This window comes from Gallinula chloropus (assembly GCF_964237585.1).
Source record: "Gallinula chloropus genome assembly, chromosome: 4".
NCBI lineage: Eukaryota > Metazoa > Chordata > Aves > Gruiformes > Rallidae > Gallinula > Gallinula chloropus.
In genome coordinates this window covers 15,619,775-15,643,936 of record NC_140088.1, presented here as the reverse complement: position 1 = coordinate 15,643,936, position 24,162 = coordinate 15,619,775, and the positions used below count along the sequence as shown (strand labels likewise).

Genomic DNA, 24,162 nt, shown 5'->3' with positions numbered 1-24,162 from the left:
GCAAAGACCAGTCCTCAGAGCTTATGTAGCCATTCCTTTAAAGAAAAGGAACTGACTCCTCAAACACTGACTTTACCCAAGTGTGACATATTAAAGCAGTTCACCATTAGTGCTCATCTTTTTAAGAGCTATTTTGGCAAACAGAAACTTTTTATGCCAGCCAAATTTAGTAATCTGTGAGGGAAAGACTTCAGATCATCCAGTTTACCAGAGCAAGAGCCATGCTAAGCTGCAAGTCCACTGCTCTGGACTGTCACACATTCAGTTAAGAAAAAAAAAAAAAAAAAAAAACAATCCAGACTGTTAAAAACATGAGTCACAGTTTTCCCTATCAAATATCTTCAGGTTGGTAGAGGAGTCGCTGACTAACCTCCTCCTGGCACACCGATCCCTGCAGCACTAATAGGCTGGTGGGACACAGGCTGTACTACCTCTGTTAAGTAGCCAGATTATAATTTAATCATGGTCCCAAAGTCACCAACACCAAAATAACCTAGAGAAGCACATAATCTGAAAAGCACCAACCTGTCAGGATGAACCTGTCTCTCAAACACAAGCTGGGAGAGCAGCTGAGATGGACTCTGCTGTAACAGTATGAAAGGGTTCCCCACTTTGACTTCTGTAGATTTATCTTAAAAAAAACCCATAAAAATCAGAACATTTATTATAACACAAATCCATAGAATACACTAACCAAGTCTTATTTTAGGAACAGGAAATTTAAGACCCAGAACCAGAAACCTCTTTGGCTAAATTCAGAGGTCCACATTCACATCAGTGTGGTAAAAATCCAGAGTAAATTGCACAGCATTTGTGGTTATGATATGCCTCTCAAACTTGCTGGCTCATATTTAACTGCACCTAAACATACAGACTGGAGAGTCTTTGGCCTTTAAGTGAGACCTAGGTCCAAACAGTTTAGTAACCCTACTTCAACATTTCACCAAAAACATGTATTTGTGGTGAGACACAAAGTGTGCAGTATTGGTTTCTGGGGAGCCTCTGGATGTAGATTACTGAGTCCATGCTCTATTCAAGTCAGGGTGAGTAAAGGCAGAGGGAACTCAGAGATGTACAGCTACTTTTAGAAAAGCAATGAAACTCTGGCCAGTATTGCAGAAAAGCCTTTGTACACACTGCTCAGTTACATCAAGTTAACTCCAAACAGATTCACCTAAGTTCACCTTTTCATCTTCCAGTACAATAAAATTTCCTTAAAACCTACTCAGCCCTTAAATATTGTGCATTTTTTTGGCTTCAGCAGTTAGTCAATGAGGAATGAATCATGTCCATACAGAAGTTACGGTTGGCATGGTAGCGACCTGAGCTGAACCAACAGGTCTGAAAACAGATCTCTGCCTTTTTTTCTTATCCTCTGAAGTATCTTATTCTCTGAAATCAGTACTCTGATATTTTACATTAGTGCAGATCAATTAGTAACAACTTTAACAGACAAGTGCCTTTTTCTTCTAGCACAGTGAATTGTTCTGTTCAGACAGCTTTATGTGCTGATGGTGCATTTCTTTTCATGGACCACCATCATCTGCTGATCCTATGAAAAAATTCTGCCTGGTCACTTCTACACAGCCTTCTAGAGACTACCATCTTAGCCCTGTGGAGCAGCAGGGCACTTGCTCCCTCTAAGGGAGCTGAAAAGTACACAGCATGCCGAGACACTGGATACAAAAATCAATCATTCCCTACTGCCATTAGCTATTACCTTAGTTGTGGGTGGCCTGGAGGTTAAGAAATAAAATTCTAGAAGTAATGCAGTAATCAGTTGAAAACTACAGATGTGACTGTGCACAGGTAGGAGGCACATTTACATGGCACCATTTTTGCACAACTACTTTCCAGAATGGAGCCAGACCCCACAGCAGGGTGTTTTCACAGCTAGGCTCAGACTTTGCAGCTCAACCCCCTTACCCAGCTCTGCATTCAGACTCCGTAACACAACAGCAGCCAGCGTATTGACGTAGCCAAAAAAGGCCTTCACAAAGTTTGACTGCATGTTGCTCTCTGGCGTGGCTTGGACATGTTGGTCAAGTGTTCTCAGCAGGAGCTGTGTTTGATTCCAAACCAGGTGCTTCTCCAGCTCTGCAGGTTTGAGAGAGGCCTGGTCCACCAAGGTGCTAAGCAGGCTCCCTTTAGAGTCTGGTTTAAGAGAACACACATACATCCAAGATTCAAGTAAGTATTAAATACCAAAAAGAAAAGAGGGGGATAGAAAAAAGAAAAAAATTAAGAGATAAATGCTTCAACCTACTTTTCTTTCTGTAATTACAAATCTCACTATGGGCATTATAATTTTACTGAAAGCAAGAGAAATTTTCACAACTAAATATATCAGCGGTTCATCTAAATCAGTAACCATGGCTCTGACAAATCACAAGTACATTAAGGCAGGCCTAAAATATATCTAGTTGTGTGTCATTAACACATAAACTTATTCTAAAACAGATGTTGACCAGTCTTTGTGCTTAGAGCTCTCCTATGTTTTTGCTCATTAACCATAGAAATCTCTTCAAATATTTTACAAACACCTACATGTTATTTATAAATTTGGTGAATGAAGAAAAAGGCTCCAAACACATAAAAATCCACTCCAGCCCTATATAACAAAGAGAGCTCTAAGAAAAGCCAACTGTGAAGACTTCAGAAAAGGATAAGGTGTTTTTGACAGCCCTATGGAAAATGAGAAGGTATTATATCAAAACAATTTTACAAGTTTATCTCCTTTTTGTTAAAAAACCCCAGCAACAGTAAGGATATATCTATTTATCTGTAAGCTGTCAGGTCAAAATACACTTAAGGAATTCCTTGTTTGGACTGAAGAAAAATAGGATAAATAACCTCAGTCCTACTTATTGACATTTTCCTTTCTTCTCTAGCAAGTTTTGAGCTCTGAAAACAAATGCTCAGAATACAAGAACTACTTTGCATTTATGATTTAAAATATATATATTTATGCATGTATCAAATATCATTACTACTAGATTTACAGTTATCTGAACTGGCCAAAACAACAATTTAGATCTATTTGTCAGCGTTCATGATCACAAAAATAACTTACCCACAGAACGTTCAACATGTGTCAGTGCTTTTATGATTTGATCCAGATTTTGTGATAAAAGCATTTCATTAGTAATACTTTCTTCAGTCAAGGTAGGGTAGCAACCTTGCAGGTGGTCTACAATACTGCATCTAAAATAGCTCCCTATTTTCTCATCTGAGACCTCTACAAAAAGGGAGAAAGAAACAACAGCTGTAACAGACAGAAGTATTTTTGCACAGAAAAGGGCCCACTGAACCAAAATTATGTTATAATACATCTAGTTTGCCAAATTAAAAACATTTCACTTTACTCAGAACTGAGTTTGGGTGCCCCCTCCTTTTTTATTACTTTTTCTTTTAAATACTAAGCTAAAAGATGGCAAGTTCAAATTTCCATTGCAACAGAAAACAAGAATTTGATGTAGAACATTTCAGTAGAAAACCTTAGCAGCAAACCATACTACCTGGCTTGGACTGCCCTGGCGACGTGCAGGAATAGTTGAGAATTTTACTTATTTGCTGGAGAACTGCTGGGAAGCCCTTTACAATGTCAGTGCTCAGTGAAGTGAAGTCAGGTCGATGGCCTAGAAAAGTCATTGCACAAAGGGGGACATAATAAAAGTTAGGAGTGGAAAAAGGAGAAACTAACATAAAAGTATAAAATGAGATTTCATTAAGACTCCGTGTGCTACATTATGTGTGCTAACAGAGAGACACATTCTGCTCCCAGACCCATGTTGATAAACACAAAAATCAAAAGCCTACGCCGAGTTTCCAGGCTGCTGCAGAGTCTTCTTTCTGCTGTCTCCATAAGCTGTTTGCATGTCTTCCAAAGATGGCACTGAGTACAAGCTAGATCAAACGCTGCCATTGCTGAAGGACTGAGGTCTTCAAGAACTTCCCGCAGAGGATCAGTATGCTCCAGCTGGATGTTGCTGATCCAGAAGTTATCTTGGAGAGTAGGGGCAAGACTTCCAGAAGTGGCAAGCAGTTTATCAGTAACATCCGAGATGGAATAAAACACCATGCCTACATACATGACCAAAACACATAATCACTAATCAAGCAGCGTATTTATCTCCAATCCAGTCATGGATAATTATTCTCTAATCCTTACGGAAAATAATTCAACAGGTGGCCTGCTTCATGGAAAAATTACTGCAGAATGGAAAAACTAATTTGGGTATCAACAGTAAATTCCAGCATTTTTCATCACCTTTTCAGTCAAAGAAACACCACTTACTCTTCTGACCGATTCTTGCACTCTATGACAGCATTCAAATTGCCTCCTCCTCTTTTCCATTTGCCCCATACCTTTCATGAGAAAAACTCTAAAGACCCATCCCTTACCAGCTGCTGCTGCATTCCCAATAGCTTGAAGCGTGGAGCGGCCGCTGCTGGACTTCCTGATGGCTCCAGTGCCATCTGATGTCTGACTCTCAATGTTGTGCTCCACTTTTGCCATTTCTCGCACCGCCTCCTGGTAGCGCTCCATGAAAACCAATTCGCCGTAGCACGGCGACGCATCCAGGTTAAACATCAAAGCCACCTTTCAAAAATAATGATAGGTGGAGTCAGAAGGAGTTTTCACAAGTCAGAGAGCTTGAGGGGCGGGAGGGAGGTTAGAGGCGATGACAGAGTAAAACAGAATAGATACTTTTAACCTAAAAATGCCCCCACAGACACAGCAGGTTGAAACGGTGGGCTTTCTAGAGTTCTAAGTTCCTGAAGAACAGGACCTTCAAGATATTCTTCAACTTTTTTTATAAAGCTCTGCTATTATTTGCTGCAAGGCTACAGCTGAATTAGTTTTTCTAAACCACACCTTTCAGAATGTCTCAATGATTTCAATGCATTATGTAACTAAGGAAACGTATCAAGTTGTGCCTCCAAACTAAATGTTTTCAAACAAGTTCTTATTCAGCAGATAATAACTTCTAGAAATTTAATCACAGAATAGGTAAGTACCAAATGCGTGAGTTCCTATTATCAAACCAGCAAGAGAACAGAAACAAAGTTTGAATTCTTTATCATCAGCAACACTGAAATTCAAAGTAGAAAAGCAAACCAAAGCACTTCTTTTCGCCTGTACACAGGGAAAAGATGAAGCCTGACATCAAACAGAACTAATGAGCTGAGCAGTAACCTGTTGCTAATGCAAGGCTTAAATGATATTAATTGCTCTGATACCACTATCTGACATTCAGCCAGGTCATTGCTTTTTGCAGAGGATCAACCACTAATGGCAATAGGTACAAACCTGAATACAGGGAGTTCCACCTAAACATGAGGATGAACTTCTTTACTGAGAGGGTGGCAGAGCACTGGAACAGATTACCCAGAGAGGTTGTGGAGTCTCCAACTCTGGAGGCATTCAAAACCCATCTAGGTGCTGTCCTGTGCTGCCTGTTCTAGCTGATCCTGGTCTGGCAGGGAGTTGGACTAGGTATCTCCAGAGGTCCCTTCCAAGCCCTGCCATTTTGTGATTCTGTGATACACCTCATGATGATTTTTCAGTGCATTAGCCCAAAAGCCACATAGAGAAACATATGCACAGCTGAGAGGGGGCAAAGAACTACAAATGTGCAGACTGTCCAGTTTCAAGTCTTTCTTCCTATTTTCAGTACCCCAAACCAAACCTCAAAACACACCGCTTTTTCAAATAAACATAATCACCACTTTGGCTCCACTTTGGGTAAGGACCACATTTGCATATTCCTGCTGAGCTTACAAGTGGTAAAGTGTCATAGTTTAGATTCACTGACTGAAGTAAGCAGTTCAGATGCTGCTTCCTTGTGAGGATTCATGAGCTCTTAGTGTTCTAGCTGAACGAACAACACAAACCTTGGCCATCTCTCAAACGTTTTCACGCTTTGAGAACACAGGTTTAGAGAAAGCATTTTTATATAACAAGGACAGAACCTGCAGCATCTTTGGCATGTTGGTGTGGAATATCCGTGTTTCCTCGTGTACCCCAAGTGCTGTGTCCAGTTCTGGGTTTCTCACCATAAGAAGGACACTGAGGTCTTTGAGTGAGTCCAGAGAAGGGCAACCAGGCTGGTGAAGGGCCTGGAGGGCAAATTATATGAGGAGCAGCTGAGGGAGCTGGAGCTGTTTAGCTTGGAGAAGAAGAGGCTGAGGGGAGACCTTATCACCACCTACAACTACCTGAAGGGAGGTTGTAGAGGTGGGTGATGGTCTCTTCAGCCAGGTAACAGGTGATAGGACAAGGGGAAATGGCATGAAGCTGTGCCAGGGAAGGTTTAGATTGGACACTAGAAAAAAAATTTTTACTGAAAGAGTTGTCAGGGCCTGGAACAGGCTGCCCAGGGAGGTGGTTGAGTCACCTTCCCAGAATGTGTTCAAAAAAAAGGGTAGATGAGGTATTTCGGGATATGGTTTAGCTTAGGATGGAAATGGTTGGACTTGATGATCTTCAAAGGTCTTTTCCAACCTTGTGATTCTGTGATTAATTTCTATTTCTGAAGTGATGCTTTCACTTGGAATGCAGATGCCTCAGCTCTATGCTTGCTAATACAGAGCAGCGGGAATTTCATCAACAACACCACAACTGTAAAACGTCAACACCAAAGTACATTTTTAATGGTACAAGATACTCACGACTGGCTTACCTGATGGGCTTCTACAAAGTTTCCTCTGAGAACACAAGAAACCAACAGTGATTCTGGTGGGGAAAGCATCATAGGAATGAGGGAGTTTTGCTGATGCGGCCTTACTCTGGTTCCCAAATCACTTGAGCCAGACACATTACTGGTACTTCCCTCTGCAAAGACAAGAGACTTAGTCTGTATACTATTATGGAAAAAAACATTTCACCAGCTACAGTACTTCACAAATTGGACACAACAATACAGGAGCAGAGTTTTACCAATGTTTTAAGGTAAATAGGTCAACATAAACACATTGTTAAAAACTCTGGCAAGATTTCCCTGTTTGTTCAGAACATTCAGTTGGATCTCACCCAAACATAGCACTGTTTAGCAGCTACATAAGGTGGATGCAATGCTAGAGCACGGGTTCAGTATGGATTAAGGGAGAAGTCTGAGAAGTGAAAGATTCTAATTCTGTCCTAATAGAGCAGTAATTCGTATTAACTAGTCAAGAAAATACTTCATCCTGCACATTGACAAGACAAAGAAATATTACTTTTGTAGCTTAATACCTGAGGTACTGGTGCTTAGTTCGCTACTCGTACTTTCTAATGATGGACTGGAAGTTCCATCTTTCCCATCTAAAATGGAAACAAATCAAAACAAAGCACATGAAATACACTTTTTCTAGACAAGACAATTAAAACTTACTGTAAGGATCAGACCAAGCAATTGCAAAAGACCTTAAAGATTATCTCACAAATGAGCCATCACTGCTGTCTATCATAAATGCAAAAACTGCTGACTTGAACAAAATGCTAGGCAAAAGACTATGTTGGGGTGACTCATCACTGACACATGTTAGACAGATTAGAGCTGCTTATTTTGGAACATCCCACTCCAAAACCAGACATACCTTTTAAAGGTTAAACAAAAAAAGGGTGAGGAATCAAACTTTCTTCTAAGTCTGACAATAAACAACAGATTCCTGTAAATTCACATCCTAGATGTGATTCCTTTGTAATCCGGATTAAAATACGCAAAGCAGTCACTAGATATACTGGAAAAAGGAAAGAATTGGTACTGTAGCTGCAAAGTTCTCCCCATGCCTAACAAGACTATGCATGAAAGAAGGTATTTTCTAACCTGAATTTAAAATTCACTAGTTTTTAGTTCTGCAGGTAAACTTTAGGAAAACAACCTCAATCCAAGTGGAATTGGACTAAGACACTTCAAACCAGTTTGAAAGCTAAAGGAAGCTAATCTAGTTCTCCAGGCCATTAAATTTAAATGCATTCAGCTTTGAGCTCAGCAAAATGATTATAGTTCTGGGATAACTTTTCCAAGTCACTTTTTCAACCCACCTGTCTTGTACCTTCGAGATCTTCTTCGCTTTTTAAAGCTGGAGCACCTGGTTAAAGAGCGGTATCTCCTGGAAACCGCAAGCTGATGTTCTGTGAAACATTTAAGCAAAAACATCACCAAACAGCTGGACAGACCATCAACAGTTCTTTTTCTACCTTGAACCTATCAGCACATCTACATAGGTAGAGCTACGTTAGACCTCTGAAGGAACATAGCTGATCTCAGCTAAGAGCTCTTCTCCCATAAAGTTTAAACCAGCACCTAGACTAATTTTGATGCAATTCAACTAACAGAGTGACATCGACATTCAATATTTCTTTGAATGTACTATACCTTCTACATACCCCTGAGTACTAAAGGTCTTTTCCAACTTAACTGATTCTATGATTCTAACTATACAGAAAAAATTGGTATAGTTCAATAAGCAGCTAGAAACAAAGCAAAAAGATTAATAATTAAAATAGTAGAAGGGAGCGTTTGATTTGTCATTAAGGTTTTGCTGAAACAAGTGTGTTCTTCAATAATGCAGGGTAGTAGGACCTCTGACTCAGTCAACAATTCTGTAAGTGAGCAAGTAACGGCGGTGCCAGTCCTTGAGAGAGAAAAGCCAAGAGACATGCAATGTCAAGAAAAAAACAGCCACCTTTCCCTGAAAGATGTTACCCAAATAGTTGTCATCACCTGTCAGAAATTAGGACTCAAAAGGATATGGAGAAAGATAGAAAATAGGATCCCAAGTGTGCTGTTCTAGCTACTCCTGAGGAGTGGTCTGCATCCCAGAATAATATACTGTCCTCCAACAAATGTTCTTAACATGTTTCTAGACTAAGCTAAATCAACACTCTGTTGATGAATTGTCTATTGCTGGATCACACACCACTGTGTTCCTTCGTGTCACTGCACTGTCAGCGTAATTTGTGACAAAGGGACAGGAGAAAGACAGACAAACTGAAACACTGCGTCCCCCAAGGGGAGGGGAAAGAGAAAACCCAAACTTTTTTACTAGGTTAGAAATCACTCCTACTGGAGAACCAGGTGATCTCCAAATAGGTCACTGTCCTAATACCTGCCAAAAGATGCTCCCCTCAATAAGATTATTGTTAGTCTTGAGACCACTGCCTGGACAGACGTAACAGAACAGCATTGATAGAGCAGAAAGCTCCAAATACAAAGTCTACCTGCATTTCTGTTACTCATCACCACCTTGTATCTCCACTGAGCTTCAGAAAGGTATTTGGAAAACAGTAACACGCGGCTTCCAAAGGCATCTCTGCTTGTGGAAAGATTTAAGCACTCAACAAGCTCCAGCTCTTCACGAAGCACATTACTGGAGTCCCATGGGAGAGAACTTTGAATTTCTTCCAGATGGCTGAGCAGCAATGTGAGGAAGGCATCCATGGCCACATCATCTGCTAAAAATCCTGTAACGCCACTGGTGAAGTGTTTCAGATCCAGGTAGCTCAGTCTAGAGGTTTCACAGCTTTTGCCACCCAACATCGAGTCGTGATGGTCTTGGGTATGAGTGTGACCTCTAACTGTCTGAGTAGCTAGCAGATGACTCTCCAATTTCTTTTCATCCTTGATTAGGTGCTGTGGACTTTCTGAGGTGGAAGACCGCCGACTAGCACTGCCTTCTACACCCACAGCAGTACTCTTCTTGTCAAGATCATCATCCTCTGCATAGTCCTCAGGTAGAAGAGTCTCAGTATAGAGGTCACTGTAGGAAACTAAAAGCAAGGAGAAGATGTTCTCCAAAACTTCCAGGCGCAGAGGAGCAGGAACACTCCTTAAAAACTGCTGACACTTCACGAGGTACTGAGGAAATATTGAAGAGCAATCTGTATAATTGAAAACAAAGAATGTTTACATTTTCTAGAATTTCCTTCCTCCAACCTTTGCCCTTTAAGAAAGCCTTAGAAGAGGAAACTGTCCCAGTGACTCATTCTTCCATAAACTAAGTAAAAATATGTCTGGTGTTTTACATTTTAAAAGGTAGCTTGCCTCCTCCCTCTCAGTAATGCCAATTATCACCTTGTGCAATGATGTGTAAACTGAGATTGCACCCATTAAATCAGTTTTAGCTCTGGAAAATCATAAGCTCTTATAAAAGCATCCCTGCCTCTACTATAGTATATCTAATATCACCTTTTTGCACAATACTTTTAATGCAATTACTTAAATGCTTTAGAGCAAGACAGGTAGCTTATTCATATCCATTATTACTAAAGGTAGCAACACCTCAAAGAAATGCCATCATACTTGTTTGCAAAGCATTCATAGCCCACTGAATAAGAGCATCCTATGTACATGGGGTGCAATATAATCCCAACACCAAGTGATAATTCTGAGCCCAGTAAGCGATTCTGTGAATGGAGAAGCACAAACTACTGAACCTGAGAAAGGAGGCAAATCACCTGCTGGTTCTCCAGAAGTTGCATCTTCAGGGATATCACCAAGAAGGCTGTGTACACAATCTTTGCACTTGGAATATTTATGTGAATTCACACACAGAGCATAGATAGCATACTTCATGGCACAAAATGCTCGAAAGAGTGCCAGGTTGCGCTGCTGATTCAAGGTGTTAGGGAGTGTTGCTGCTGCTGTGAAGGTAGAAGGTAGACAAGAAAACAAGTTAACTTTCTCCTGCAGCTCCCACACAGCAATATTTATCTGGTCTTTCTTCCAGAGTGTTCCCTCCATTCCTGATTTGCTCTCACTGCTACTTCACAACATTTGGGAAAAAAAAAAATCCAAAACACACAACAGACAGGCACAGAAAAGTCAGGTCTGGATCCACTTCTGAAAAGGGAATTTCCTCTGAATTTGGTTTATAGGAACTGGCTACAGCACAGAATGATCAAAATCTGCTCATGACAGGGACAGACCCCATCTTGTTCCAGCATTTTCTAATTTTGTGTTCTATCACACAGGAGACAAGTGGGGAGATACTACAGACTAGCTCTGATCACCTACCACCCACCATCCTACAGATCTGCCCTAGTACATATCACGGTTTATTCTATGCACGGTGGCTGGCCATATAGATCATACACAATCTGCAATAGATTAAAGCACAGTCACACAGCTTCCTTCACATCTCAGATAAGTCCTACATCCACCTCTTCCCCCTTTTGCTGCCTTTTTTTTTTTTTTCAAGGAAAGAAAGTGTCACATGCCAGAGACATGATCCCTTCTTTGTACCACAGAACAGAGTTGCAAATTATGTAAGAGTTGCATTATCATAACCCCTTTCAGCAACAAACACAATATAGTCATGTAGTTGTTATGCTGGGTTTAGAGGAACTATCCAACTACTGTACAAAAGTTAAAAACAAAACCCAACCCCCCACAACCCAAATAAGACCCCCAAATCCCAGTGCTAATTAGCACTTGAATCCATTATCCTATATTCTTATACAAGGGGTAGATGTCCCTCTGCCTCCTGTCCCACAGGGGAAGCATTAGAAAAGTGTTTTGCTTTTTTAAACAAAGCACTGGTGTGATGCACTGATAATTTTCCCATCCCAATTCTGGTACTGAATACCTTTACCTAGAAAGCGTTTCAGTACTGTACTCCACAAGACTTGAGCATAGTTTCAAAGAAAAGCACCAGCCTGGACTTTTCTGAAGACAAAAGCCCCAAAAGCACAAATAGTTTGAAACCAATTATTCCTTTTCACTTCAATTCTAAACAAGAAGGGTGGAAACTACAATGCAGACAGCAGCCATAACCAGAAAGCATCCAAGTATGAATCTTTTGCAGAACCCACAGAGCCACAGAAACGCTATAGTTCACCAGAAGCTCTACACTAACACGTAGCACCTAAAAAGCTCTCAACACCACCGCCTTAAGAGGACTTTGGGCAGATGAAGCCACAGATCTGATAAATACAGTCCTCTGAAAAAGAGAAATCACTAGCTGTAGGTACTACAAGAGTGGTAATCAAATGCCAGTTTAATAAACCTTTGCCTCCCATGTGGAAAGGCTTGGATGCAGCAAGTCCACGTCAGTATCCACATCTAAACCAACCTTTCTCCTTGCAACCAATACTAAAGGAGTACCCTGTAACTAAAAGCACTTGTTCTTCCTACACCAGAAATATTAACACCTTATTACTGAATTCTGTAATTCATGAGGAATTTCTGCCCACTATTTCTTTTGTTAGTGTAATTAATCAAAGCTGGTCTGGTCTGATGGGTGCCTGAACACAACTGTCAGCCAGTACCACCACTTCAGTTTCACTATTGCAGCTGACAGATGTGTCAGAAAGAAGGGAAAGAAGAAGTAGCACATGGGGTGAGGGGAGGAAAAAAGCCTGCTGACACCAGGTCAGTCAACTCAAACCCTTGTGAATGACTCCTACTTCTAAGTTTCAAAATAGACTATTTTAAAGGAGATTCTATTAAACTGTGTTTATAGAATTATCTGAATTTTTACAATAATTACTGGGCTGGAAAAGAGGAGGAGGACTTGTTGTCTGTTAACTAGTTCCGGAAATTAAGGTGATCTATAAAAAGAAGAGAAACAACAGCTACAGTTCTTTTGTTCCAGCCACACAGCTCCCAGGAGATATGATGGGACTGCCTCTTCCCACTATTGAAAGGTTTTGACAGAGTTTAAGCAGAAATTAATTAAAATGTAAGAGCCAGTTAAAACACACAACATCAGCAGCAACAAAACAATTACTTTCAGAAAGCAGGACACTGAAAACAGATCTACATACAGTCTCAATCATTACACCTTTTAAGGCTATTCAGGACAACTATCATAATTTTTACAACAAAACCTGTAAAAATAGGACTGGAAACCAATCTTAACAATACATCACAGCAAGGAGAGAAAACTGCATCCCATTAGGTGTCCCAGAAGATCTGTGCAAGACACATTACTGAGAGCTCTTCACACAACTCAGGTTGAAATTACACATATACAAATTCCCAACCACAGAAGGATTAAGGCACAAAAAATTGCAGATTTTTAGGTTCTAGCACACCCAGAAGGACTGAACTTCTGTATCATTATTATCAGAAAACAGCTTTAAACAGCAGCAGCTGAACATGGACATGTACATTCTTTTGGTTGTGGCCCAAGGAGAGTCATTTCTAGTGACCTAATGTGTTTAGTAATCTCAGGTATGTGGAGTCTCCATCTCTGGAGATACTCAAGACCCATCTGGATGCCTATCTGTGTGACCTGTCCTAAGGAACCTGCTTTGGCAGGGGGGTTGGACTCGATCTCTCGAGGTCCCTTCCAAAACCTTATGATTCTGTGAAGTGAAGCAAGAGGGATGTAAATACTGATTTTAATATTGGAGTACATTTAGTAAGATGCACTACTAAAAGGAAACAAAAAAGCAGCAGACATTTTATATCTTTCAAAAACTAAGATGTCAAAATATGAGGTATTGTCAATTTCATCTGGCTTTGCTCTTTGATTTTAAATTTAAGCACACAGATGGCTGGCATCTGAAACACATTTTTAAAGCTAAGGGTGTTATGGAGTATGTAAGTTACAATGAGTAGCACATATTATGAGCCATTTTGAAAAAGCTCTTTCAGAGATCTGTCCTTGTGAAATCAGAGACCTCACACCATCTTGCTGGGAGAAAATGTACTTCTGAAAAAGGATTCTAAAATAATTTCCATGCTTTCTAGTTTTCTTCCACCAAACAGCCCATAAGTGATACCTTACTTATTTACTGAAGTAGGTCAAAAGAATAGATTGTTCCTGGCAGAAATACTGAATAGCACATACTTGATGGACTAAGGTTTTTCTGTGTTCTCACGACCCCACACATTTACCCTGCATCTGTTGATCTCTAGCAGGAACTTTTTGAAGGAGCTCAATAACATCATCTTCATTCAGTGCCAGAAGATTAGTCAGATGATGAAGAGAGTACACTGCAGTGTGGCAATCAAGACTGTGCAAGTGTTGCAAAAGAACCTTCCTTGGGACAGTAATACTGCAAGAAAGAACAAAGAAGTGGCACAAACAGATTTAAGTGTCTCAGTCATGTTTAGAGATACTTCTAATACCACTAATACTGATTCAACTGAATTACTGCAGTTAAAAAGAAAACCAAATAGCATAACTACAAATAGTGTAACTCTCTACAACTACCTGAAAGGAGGTTGTGGTGAGCTGGGGGTCAGCCTCTTCTCACAGGTAAGTAGCAACAGGACAAGAGGGAATGGCTGCAAGCTGCCCCCAGGGAAGTTCAGGTTAGAAATTACTTCTCAGAAAGAGTGGTTAGGCATTGGAATGGGTTGCCCAGGGAGACGGTGGAGTCACTGTTCCTTGGGGTGTTCAAGGAAAGGTTGGATGAGGTCACTAGGGACATGGTTTAGTTAGTAATATAGGTTGTAGGGGGACGGTTGGACTAGATGATCTATGAGGGCTTATCCAACCTTAATGATCCTGTGATAACTAATGCCCATGAAGCAAATTCAAGAGCTTGTGATATAAAGTCCCTAGGAGATGATTAGCCAAGATTCACAGAAAAGAACACAATTTCAATTTGCATATACAAATTGACTAATTGGCCAATTTGGCAAGACTGTTTAGAAAAAGTCCTACTGACTATTTTACCTGTTTTGCTGTATGCACCATTCAAGGACTTCCACCTGAGCCCACAGCCCATCACAGAAATCTTTCAGTACTGAATCATTGCACAGATCCTAAATGGAAAGGCAAATAGAAGAATCCCTTTAAAAGAAATCCTCTAGTCAGACAGCAGAACCATATGAGATATTTATAAAACTTCTTTGTCCAATAGTAACTTTCAAGTACAGAAAATGGCTGGGTTTTTTTTTTTTACAAACCAGCAAGGAAGGGCTATTCTGAAGGAGCATCAAAATCAGCCAGCCCTCCACTCAACACACCTACAGACCATGGAAAGTGGCTACATGCCTTCTCAAGGTCAGCTTTCAAAATACAATCTAATGCTTCTTAGTAACAGTCGAAGATGCCAACCTCTAGAACTAATCGTGTACCAGAACAGATGGTAACTGGGTAGCAGAGTTATTCTCCTTTTCCACATGCTTTTCTATTGCAGATGCCTGCGTTAAAAACAGATGTAAGACCTTTGTTTTGCAGAAGCTACTAACTAGACCTTCAGTTTATTATTATCAAAATAGTTGGTAACTCCCTTAAGGCAATACCTGCCTAGATCTGCCCCAACGACCCAGCAGCGCAAGGAGTTCCCTTTCCCCACCTCTGTTGTCCAAGCCACTTGCCCACAAGCAGACCTCATCCGAACTGCAACCATACCTGCCGAGTTGGAGCTTTCTCCCTTCAAAGATGAAGATTGCTCCAAAACAAGGTGGATCTTGCAGTCATAGCTCTTGTCATTTATCACTACATTTTGAGATTAGATATGGGCAATTTCCAAGCTACCCTGTTGCTGAGCTCATGTTAGCTGTGACCAGAATTAGTCACTATCCCAGAGATGACTCACTGCCTGAAGTGACACAGATCAAACATCCCCCACCTCTCCTCAAACCTAGTCAACAACCGTTGCTGTCTTTCCCTCTCTTATGTTAACAGCAAAAGCTGAAGAGCTCCTGCAAGAGAAACTTTCAGAATCTCCTTGGGCAATCATACTCCCTTCAGAGCTGAGGAATAAGAAGAAAGGCAAGTGTCCAACAGCGTTACCTACACACAACTGTAACAGCTTCTTCAATTCCATTCTGAGAAAGATTAACATTCTCACTGGAAACTTCCTGTTTTATTTCTTTACTGAAAAAAAATCTGCGGTTCAGATTATCACAATTTGAGGTTGTAAGCTGGGGGAAGGGGTGTGTTTTTCTGGTGGAGTTTTTGTTGTTGTTGCGTTTTTTGAGGGTTTTTTTTATTCTTTCTTTGTTTATTGCAAGCCAGCAAAGAAATCAAATCAAATCAAATTTCTGATCAAATCAGAAATCAAACAACTTAAGCAAACAAATTACATTATCTGGACTCAGACTGGGATACTGCCACTTGCTTTCTGCTGATTTACCTGAGTTTTGTGAAGAGTCCGTAGCAATGCTTTTGCTGATTCCCAGCTTTGACAATGAGTCCATCCCAGCAATACCAAGAGGCGGCTAAGAGGGCTGAATTCCCTCCTCAATAAGCTGTTCAGGCCCGAGTAGTCTTCTCTTCTCAGTAAAGTTAATGCAGTCATCTAGAAAACAAAAGGAAGACCCATCATGCCTGGCAGGTTATGTAAGCCAGTAGCCATTTCAGTATTAACTTCACTAGAACAGTGAAATGCTGCTCCTGAAACTTCCCTATCTTCCAAACCATCCAGGTTACTCTTCATGAAAATTTTCACAAAGTAAAAAACCCCATCAGAGCCAACTGACATTCCATCACTACATTATCTTTATGTTCTTTCTATTATGTCTCTGTCAAGGGCATTAACTAAGACATTTGAATGAGCATGTTATCTAGTGGAAACATAGTCAGCCTTAAAAGTGGTGACTATTTGTCTGCATTCTATTTCGTCTGTGTAAATACATTCAAATCATTTAATTCACACCAGAGCATTTTTCATAAGGTTTTTGAGCTCTTTAAAAATATCAATTTTACTGTGTAAACTAGTCTTACTGTCCCATGCCTACCAGCATCAGAATGGCAAAGTAACAAGTTGAAGGTCATGGGGTAAATCAAGTGGCATATCCAACAAAATTTCAAGCAGAACACAGGACTTAAATCCTGAAGACCTAATCTTCAGTCTTCATGCAGATGAGCTTTCCCAAAAAGTCTCACTGAATGTTTTGAGTTCATTACACAGCTGAAAGTAGGGAAGCTGTCACCAGTTACCAACTTGGTCCTGTAAGTCATTACCCCTCATAAGCACTATCTGAACACAAAATGCTTCTGTGCACCACCACGATATGTTCAATAAATGGACTGACTTTTGCCACTGTTGGGTTTCCCTCTTAATGACTTTATGGCCATACCAAAACCTGCTCCAGAAAGTGCTTGCTGCTGCTCAAGCAGTAGAAATAGGCTGTCTTCCAAGAAGCAACCTCTTTGGGATCTGCAAACAAACTCATCACGGTCCGCTCCATATCCAGCTGCTCAGATGAACCTAAAAACCACCACAAACAGATTACAGTCCTGTACAGAGGTGTACCTTCAAAAGATACTGTTACTAGATAACAGGAAAGTGAGACAGATAAACTTGATAAAAAATAAACAAGTCAGCAGGAAACCAAGAGCTTGCTCAGCACTTGGGTTGTTTGCTTTAGCTCAGGCCACACTACCTTTCTTTTTCTATTCATACGCTTCTTGTCTGTATGTTGCGTGAATTCTCCTTGTGCCCCAAGGCACCATGCTGCTTCGCAGGGCAAAGCCTTGTCAGCACAGGAATTTCTCAGATCTGTGCAAAGCAAAAACTGAACTACTCCCAGTGAGAGCAAAGGTATCCATACCTCCACTTCTCTTCCCCCACTGAAAAGCACTACCTCTAATTATTATCAAAAATACAACACATCAGCCTGAACTTCCTTTCAGCAATCCTTATGAGTGAAAGGGGAAGTAGGATACACTCCCCACTGGCTTACACCTCAGAGTACAGAGACAAGCAAAGAGGATAGGCATTACAGCTCTTCCTCCCTTGCACACCTCCCCAAGAGCATGGACAGCACTTTCCACTGAGGTTCAGCTGAGATCCTCAACTAAACTTACCAGTCATAGGGAGCTAGCCAGAGCTGGTACAAAACCTACAGCTTAGTTCTGACAAGCGAGCAGGTCATCAGACTGCATCTTTTTTTCCAGACAGAATATTCACCCACTCCACATCTCCTTCCACAAACTGTCTTCTCCAATATTAAGGAGTTTGAATTTTTTGGGATTACTGAGGTCGTTGACCTGTTACTGGCCTGAAATGGAACATTCTTCAATACAGATGACTCTGAGCTGGATTTGAACCAAGAAAGACTTTGTATGCATATGGAGAGTCAAGTTTCTAGTTACAAGCAAGATCTTCAGGGAGAAATGCTGAGCGGATTAAATACAGCACAAAGGGTGGGTAAAGGAACAGCCTGCAAAAGGCAGCAAGACAGACAGCAGAGACACGGGGATAGCCCTGGGGCTCCTATGCCAATTCCTTGCTTTATGTCTCCTTAGCTACATCTTTTACAAGATTCCAGGGCTTGTTAGGGTGCCTTAGCAAGAACACTGCCCAACTTCTTGACAAGTTGCCTGTTTAATGCCTTAATGGCTTTGTTAACAAGAAATGAAAACAAAGCAAAAAGTGAAACATACCTTTTTGTATTGGTTTGGACAGCATAAGTTTTTCTCTTGTTCTTTCTATGAGAACACTGCTATATAGACTTAACAGGCCATGGTTCTGTTTCCTCAGCATACAGCTGAGTAGTTTCTCCTCCTTCAGTGGACTACCCTCAGTCCAGCACACATCCAAGAGCTCCCTGAATAAGTGCCGTACTTCATCTGCCTGATGTTCCACCTCAAAAGTCACTATACTAAGAGCAGCATAAATTGCATCTACGAGTTCTCTTTGATCTAGTTCTGTTGAAATCTCAGAACTGCACTGAAGCCTCTGTAGAGATTTCAAGGAGTCATGAAGAAATTCAACAAAGATACTTTGTATAGAGAAATCTTGCTGGAGCGAGAAGCTGTGTGTGCCTTGCTCCTCCTGGAAGAACTCCAGCAGAGCTTTTGCCCTCTGGGGAGCTCGCAGCAAAAGCTTCCGGAGAGCAGAAACAACATCCAAACTGAATCTGTAAGAAGAGCCATCTCTTCTTTTCCTGTCTGTGATGTGCTTATTCTGGGTGTACTCAAACGCTTCAAACAGCTCCTGGTAGGGAAATAATAAAAGAGTAAGCCTTTCAGACCCCATTAAAATAATTTATTTAATATTTTTAAAAAGGGGAGAAAGCAAGAAGATAAATCAATTTGGAAGCAACATATTACCTAGGAAACCCATTAACAAAGGCCCACCTTTTCCAATATCCTTCCTAGAAGAGTGGATATGTCTGAATACATAACAAATTAATATAGAATCCTGTAATACACAACTACAGTACACAGGCCATGTGCTCATAAGCAAGTTACTTTAGTTTACAAGCTCCTATCAGATGGTTGAAGCACTACTGTATTCTACCTCTTAGCAATATATTAATGTGTCTGTATCTTTATAAGTCAGTAAAAGAATGATGATTACTGTCCAGTCTTTTTATTTTCTTTTCTTAAATCCTGTTTTCCTACATTCATATCATTTACCCACCAGCTACATCATTCTTATGAACATTAACTTTTTCAGTCTTGGTTAAAACTGGCCAAGAAATTTAGAAGCCATGTCACAGACTTCTTTCTTAATCAACAGGAATTTTTCTTGCTAACTGAAGCAAACGTACAATTCCAAAACTAGGAAGGGGAAAGCAAACAAAAAGATCCCCATTGGCTCACACAGTAATGGGTGGGAAGATGAGAACATGACTGAACAGCAATTAAGCAGCACTTGTGGCACTTCTGGATCTATGTGTGTGCTGTCCTTGGCTGGAAGAGACTGGTTGGGAGTATGGAGGGGACTGGTGGCCAGTGTGTTCAAAACCAAGAAAATTGGCAAGAGATTACAAGTCCACAACATCTGGATCAAAACATAACTCTACCTACTAATATGCCCCTGACAGTAACTGCAATGGTGACATGAAGCTGCCCAATCTCCTATTTTGGTGCAATGCTGCAGATAAGAGGGGAATCTTTCACGACCTCAGAGGTTAGGTGGCAATTTACACAGACTTTATTAGTCACTAACAGACTTCAAGTGGATTTATTGTAATAAACAGTCACATTTACTTTGCTGCTTTCATCCTGTAATTGCTAATTCTGTATCCTCATAAAAGCAGTGAGCATGTTTCCCTTATTCATATTTAAAAGTTGCAAATAGCCTCTGAAAAAGTTTATTATTTCCTCTTAAATAACGGCAAGCAAAAGAATCTTTTAAGAATTAGAACTCCAAAACAAGAAGATCGGAGGACATTCCACACACAATGTCAGGTCTAATTCTATTGTAACCAGCATCAAATTATGACAGCTCTACAGTTAGTAACTCTCCTGATTTTCTAGACTAGACTCGCTTTTGATATGAATCCCTCTTTGCATATTTCATGTTTTTCTCAAAATAAAAAAATATATTGGTCTGCATGTATTAATAATGGAAAATGGGTCCAGGACCTCAGAGCACACATACCAACTGCCAAATAACATCAAGTAGTAAGAAGACAGACATAAAATGTCGTTGCTGACTGTAGTTTACTTAGGCTCACAGTGGCTTTTAGCTTTATGATCACTAAAGACATCTACAGATACAAGACTGCGGCACATAGCTGCAGTAAGGAATGAAGTGTGTTAGAAAGACCACATCAAAAAGCTTGTTCCTTGCCTGCCTACAGCTTCTTCTTGTCAAAGAAAACACTTGCGGGCACATTGGATTAACTTCAGAACAGTATCTGAATTACATTCTCTTTCAGTTGCCTAGAAGATTAGTAACACATTAGTACCTCAGGCAATCACCCTGATAAAGCTGGACATCCTGCATAACTAACAAGTCAGGCAAAATAAGTAGCTCACTTTTAGGACTTCCTCAGAGACATCCTTCTGCAGTTCTTCCAAGAACAATAAAAATTCAGTTTCTCTCTGAAGAACAACTGGAACAATTTTCTGAAACAATACAAGAGAATGGAAAACATGTTAGTTAATAAAACTTTAATTTATTTACGTTACCATGCTAACCTAATCTCAGCTATTTCATCAACATTTTGAGGCAGACCAAAGTACCCCTCTGAAGATACCTAACTCTCAGTTAAAGACTACTGCACAATTTGGTTCTGCTCCTGCACCAGTGAATTCCATTTATCTCTGCATTTGGGAACGGAGACAAACAAAAGATAAGTCCCAATTTCTCTCTCCAGTACGGAGAAGGGAAAGCACTGGTCAACATGGAAGTTGCTTCTTGAAGAGTTTGTTAGAAATGAAAGCACCTCTCCAGTAACCTTGAGAACTTAATTCTACAAAATGCAGTACAGCCTATAATTCCAGTAAGCAACCAGACAGACATTTTGCATTTGGAAGTCTGCTAGAAAAGTCACACTTGGAAGTCAGCTAGGTATTTCTGTACCTGATTCCTGGCGAGCCATTTTTCCAGCACAAGAAGCCAGAGCCATGCAGTTTTCCAAGGGCTAGAATTCTGTCCACATCTACAAAAGTAACAGGTATAGACACTGGATTATAAAAGGTCTTTCCCATCTCTAAGAACCTGGGAAACACTGTCAGAGGTAATTTCCATTTTTATATTTCTTTGTGTAAGGTTTAAAAAAAAAAAAAAAGAAACAACCAACAAACAAATAAAAAAGACCAAATAGCTGAAGACAAGTCAGTCAGGAAGGGAATGCAGAGAAACCAGAACACTGGTACTACTTACACATTAACTCAATAGTTTCTGCTGTGCAGATAACTGCTTTTCCATCTGCCAAGTAACAACATTACTGTCATAGTTCTTTCTTCAAAACAGTGAAATTTACTTCTGGTCTAAAGTTCAGGCTGTGTAGCCCCTCTCTGAGCACTTCAGCAGATTTCTTTGAAATCTGACTGCTTGCAAACACCATTTCCTGTCCTGTAGAGTTCTACCCCGCCAAAATGAAACTAAATTTTAGGTCTCAGCAGCACAAGCGCAGCTCCACATCCAAACTAAAAGTGAGCTACTGTACTAATTAAACAATTACTTCTAATTTGCATAAGATTTTCCTGTGCTCCAGTACTTAAACATATTCCAAAACCTACGGAGTTAGGGAACATATTTGGTACAGTCAAAGGGACAGAGAAAGGTACAAGAGAATTTACTGGCCAAGAGAAACCTCAGCAGTGTTAACTAAAACATTTGGATGTAATAATCCAGTTATCAAAGATAAAAAGATCAAAAATCCTGATGTTGCACGTGGCCATTAACAATATTCATCTAGCCCCATGCACATCTTTCTCCTGACTCCTTTAATTGCTGTCAGTGTAAACTGTTTCTTAGAACCTTTACCAAAACTTTACATAAATTTTAATATGAAGAAGTATGATAATCTGCTTGGAGAGGTGGAATACTAACCATCCCCGAAGTGCTAGAAAGTGCCCTTTCATATGCACATACCTGAAAAGCAGAGATCAACACTAACTAGGATTGAGTAAAACCATTGCCACTTCAAAATGCAGTGCAAGAAAACAATAAGTAAACAATAGCATAAATTGAATTTTGTATAGTTTTAGTTTTAGAAATTGGAAGGTCCTTCAAGAGCCAGTAACATGAAAATATTTTAAATAACTACAGTGCTGATCTTTGTGGTCCCATTTTTAACTTAACCAAGGCTGTGGTGGGTTGACCCTGGCCAGAGGTCAGGTACCTATCCAAGATGCTCTATCACTCCCCTGCTCAACTGAAGAGGGGAGAGAAAATGCAACAAAAGGCTCCTGGGTCAAGATAAGGACCAGTGAGAGGTCACTCACCAATTACCATCATGGCCAAAACAGGCTCAGCTTGGGAATTTAATTTATTAACAATAAATAGAAATATGGCTGTAATTGCTTCTGATTTTTATTGTTCTATCGGTTGGGGTTTTTTTTTCCTTAAATATGTTATCACAGAGGCGCTACCACCATCACTGATGGGCTTAGCCTTGGCCAGTGGCAGGTCCATCTTAGAGCTGTCTGGTACTGGACCTAAGGGAAGCTTCCAGCAGCTTCTCACTGAAGCCACCCCGGTAGCACCCCTGCTATCAAAACTGTCCCATGCAAACTCAATACATAAGCTCACTGTCAACGGAATATAAATTCAAGATAAATTCCTTCTCCTACTTATCCCTCAGTAAAACCTAATAAAATCAGTTCTGAAATGCCTCCAAATAGTTTTAAGCTTGTATTAATTACCACATCAACATAAGTGAACACTGCTTGTTAACCCATCAGGCTGGCCAGCCTGATAAGTGCTTTGGCAGTGATGTCAACATTCAGACAACTGCACATCTAGACATATCCAAGCCACCTCAGAACTGAAACAAGAGCTTTCACAGATTCTACCTATCCTCCACAATTATCTGCTCCCCCTTATTTCCCACTTGAGCCTACTGAGCCAAAACAGTACCTTCCTTACCTTACCCCCATGGGACAAGCTACCAGAGCTTGAAGAATTGCTTCCACCTTCTCGGAGCCATCCCCGTGCTGGCTCAGCTGGGGGATGCAGGCCTGCGCAAGCTCCCAGTCTCCGTGCTGCACACACTCACAGAAAAACTCCAAGAGCCGCTCCTGAGAGTCCGCTTCTTCCTTTCCAAAAGGGTGCATCTTCCCAGGGCGCGCAGGTGACCTGGCGCAGGGTGACACACGCGAAGCAGATACCGTGAAGGAGCTCCGGGGCACCACCCCACATTTCTTCTTCGCACGGACAGCGCGCCCGGGGCAGAGCCAGGCCGAGGGCCAAGCTCCGGCTTACAGGGGGCTCCTTCCCACAGGGGCAGGGGGACAAGGCGCCACAAGCACCACAGGCTGACATCGCGGCTGCCACCCACTCGGCCACGACCGCCCCACCATGGGTGCACCGCGCGGGGGGAGGCCGGCTCAGCAGTCCGCGGGATGCCCCCGCCGCTCCCCACCGCCGCACAAGCCCCCGGGCCGCCCGTCCCAGCAGGGAGGGACTGTCTTTGGGGACGGCGGCGGCTGCTTGCCCCAAGCCGCGCTCTGCCTCGCACCCGCCCGCGGCCTCGTCCTTCTCCGCAAGGCCCGGCCTGGCTCAGCCCAGCCCAGCCCAGCCCGGCCAGACGGCCTGTGTTACCTGGCAGGGCAGGACGCAACCGTCCCGGTGGCGCTGGGCTCTACTGCACCTCCCCGGCGACACCAACTCTCGCCGCTGCCGCCATCTTGGGCGCCGCCTCAGCTGACCGCGCCGCCGGGCGGGCACGCGGGCAGACGCCCGCCCATTGGCTGAGCCGGAGCAGAATGTAAATAAACCACCATTTTTCTTTGGGGCGCCTGACGCCTCCTCAGGAACCCGGGCAGCGCAAATCCCGCCCTCCCCGCTAATCACGGTCGTCCCCGCCCACCGGCACGCCTTTCGTGGCTCTGATTGGCTATCTCCAGAAGCTCCGCCCC

At 41.5% G+C, this 24,162-nt stretch overlaps 1 protein-coding gene across 1 annotated transcript in view; it reads right to left on the bottom strand.

The window, feature by feature from the left end:
• The window catches only part of ZFYVE26 (zinc finger FYVE-type containing 26), a gene marked incomplete at its 5' end in the record, with an annotated part of 49,168 nt that extends 25,810 nt beyond the window's left edge, over positions 1–23,358 (bottom strand). The window contains 19 exons of the mRNA XM_084264035.1: positions 526–631; positions 1,927–2,154; positions 3,074–3,238; positions 3,519–3,638; positions 3,820–4,083; positions 4,405–4,603; positions 6,687–6,838; positions 7,238–7,306; positions 8,030–8,119; positions 9,209–9,868; positions 10,445–10,627; positions 13,833–13,993; positions 14,620–14,708; positions 16,028–16,192; positions 16,974–17,104; positions 18,283–18,835; positions 20,611–20,700; positions 21,158–21,236; positions 23,171–23,358. Of these exons, the coding sequence (XP_084120161.1) occupies positions 526–631; positions 1,927–2,154; positions 3,074–3,238; positions 3,519–3,638; positions 3,820–4,083; positions 4,405–4,603; positions 6,687–6,838; positions 7,238–7,306; positions 8,030–8,119; positions 9,209–9,868; positions 10,445–10,627; positions 13,833–13,993; positions 14,620–14,708; positions 16,028–16,192; positions 16,974–17,104; positions 18,283–18,835; positions 20,611–20,700; positions 21,158–21,236; positions 23,171–23,358 (3,692 nt within the window). The remainder of the gene's footprint in view (positions 1–525; positions 632–1,926; positions 2,155–3,073; positions 3,239–3,518; positions 3,639–3,819; positions 4,084–4,404; positions 4,604–6,686; positions 6,839–7,237; positions 7,307–8,029; positions 8,120–9,208; positions 9,869–10,444; positions 10,628–13,832; positions 13,994–14,619; positions 14,709–16,027; positions 16,193–16,973; positions 17,105–18,282; positions 18,836–20,610; positions 20,701–21,157; positions 21,237–23,170) is intronic.
• Between the last annotated feature and the right edge of the window lie 804 nt (positions 23,359–24,162).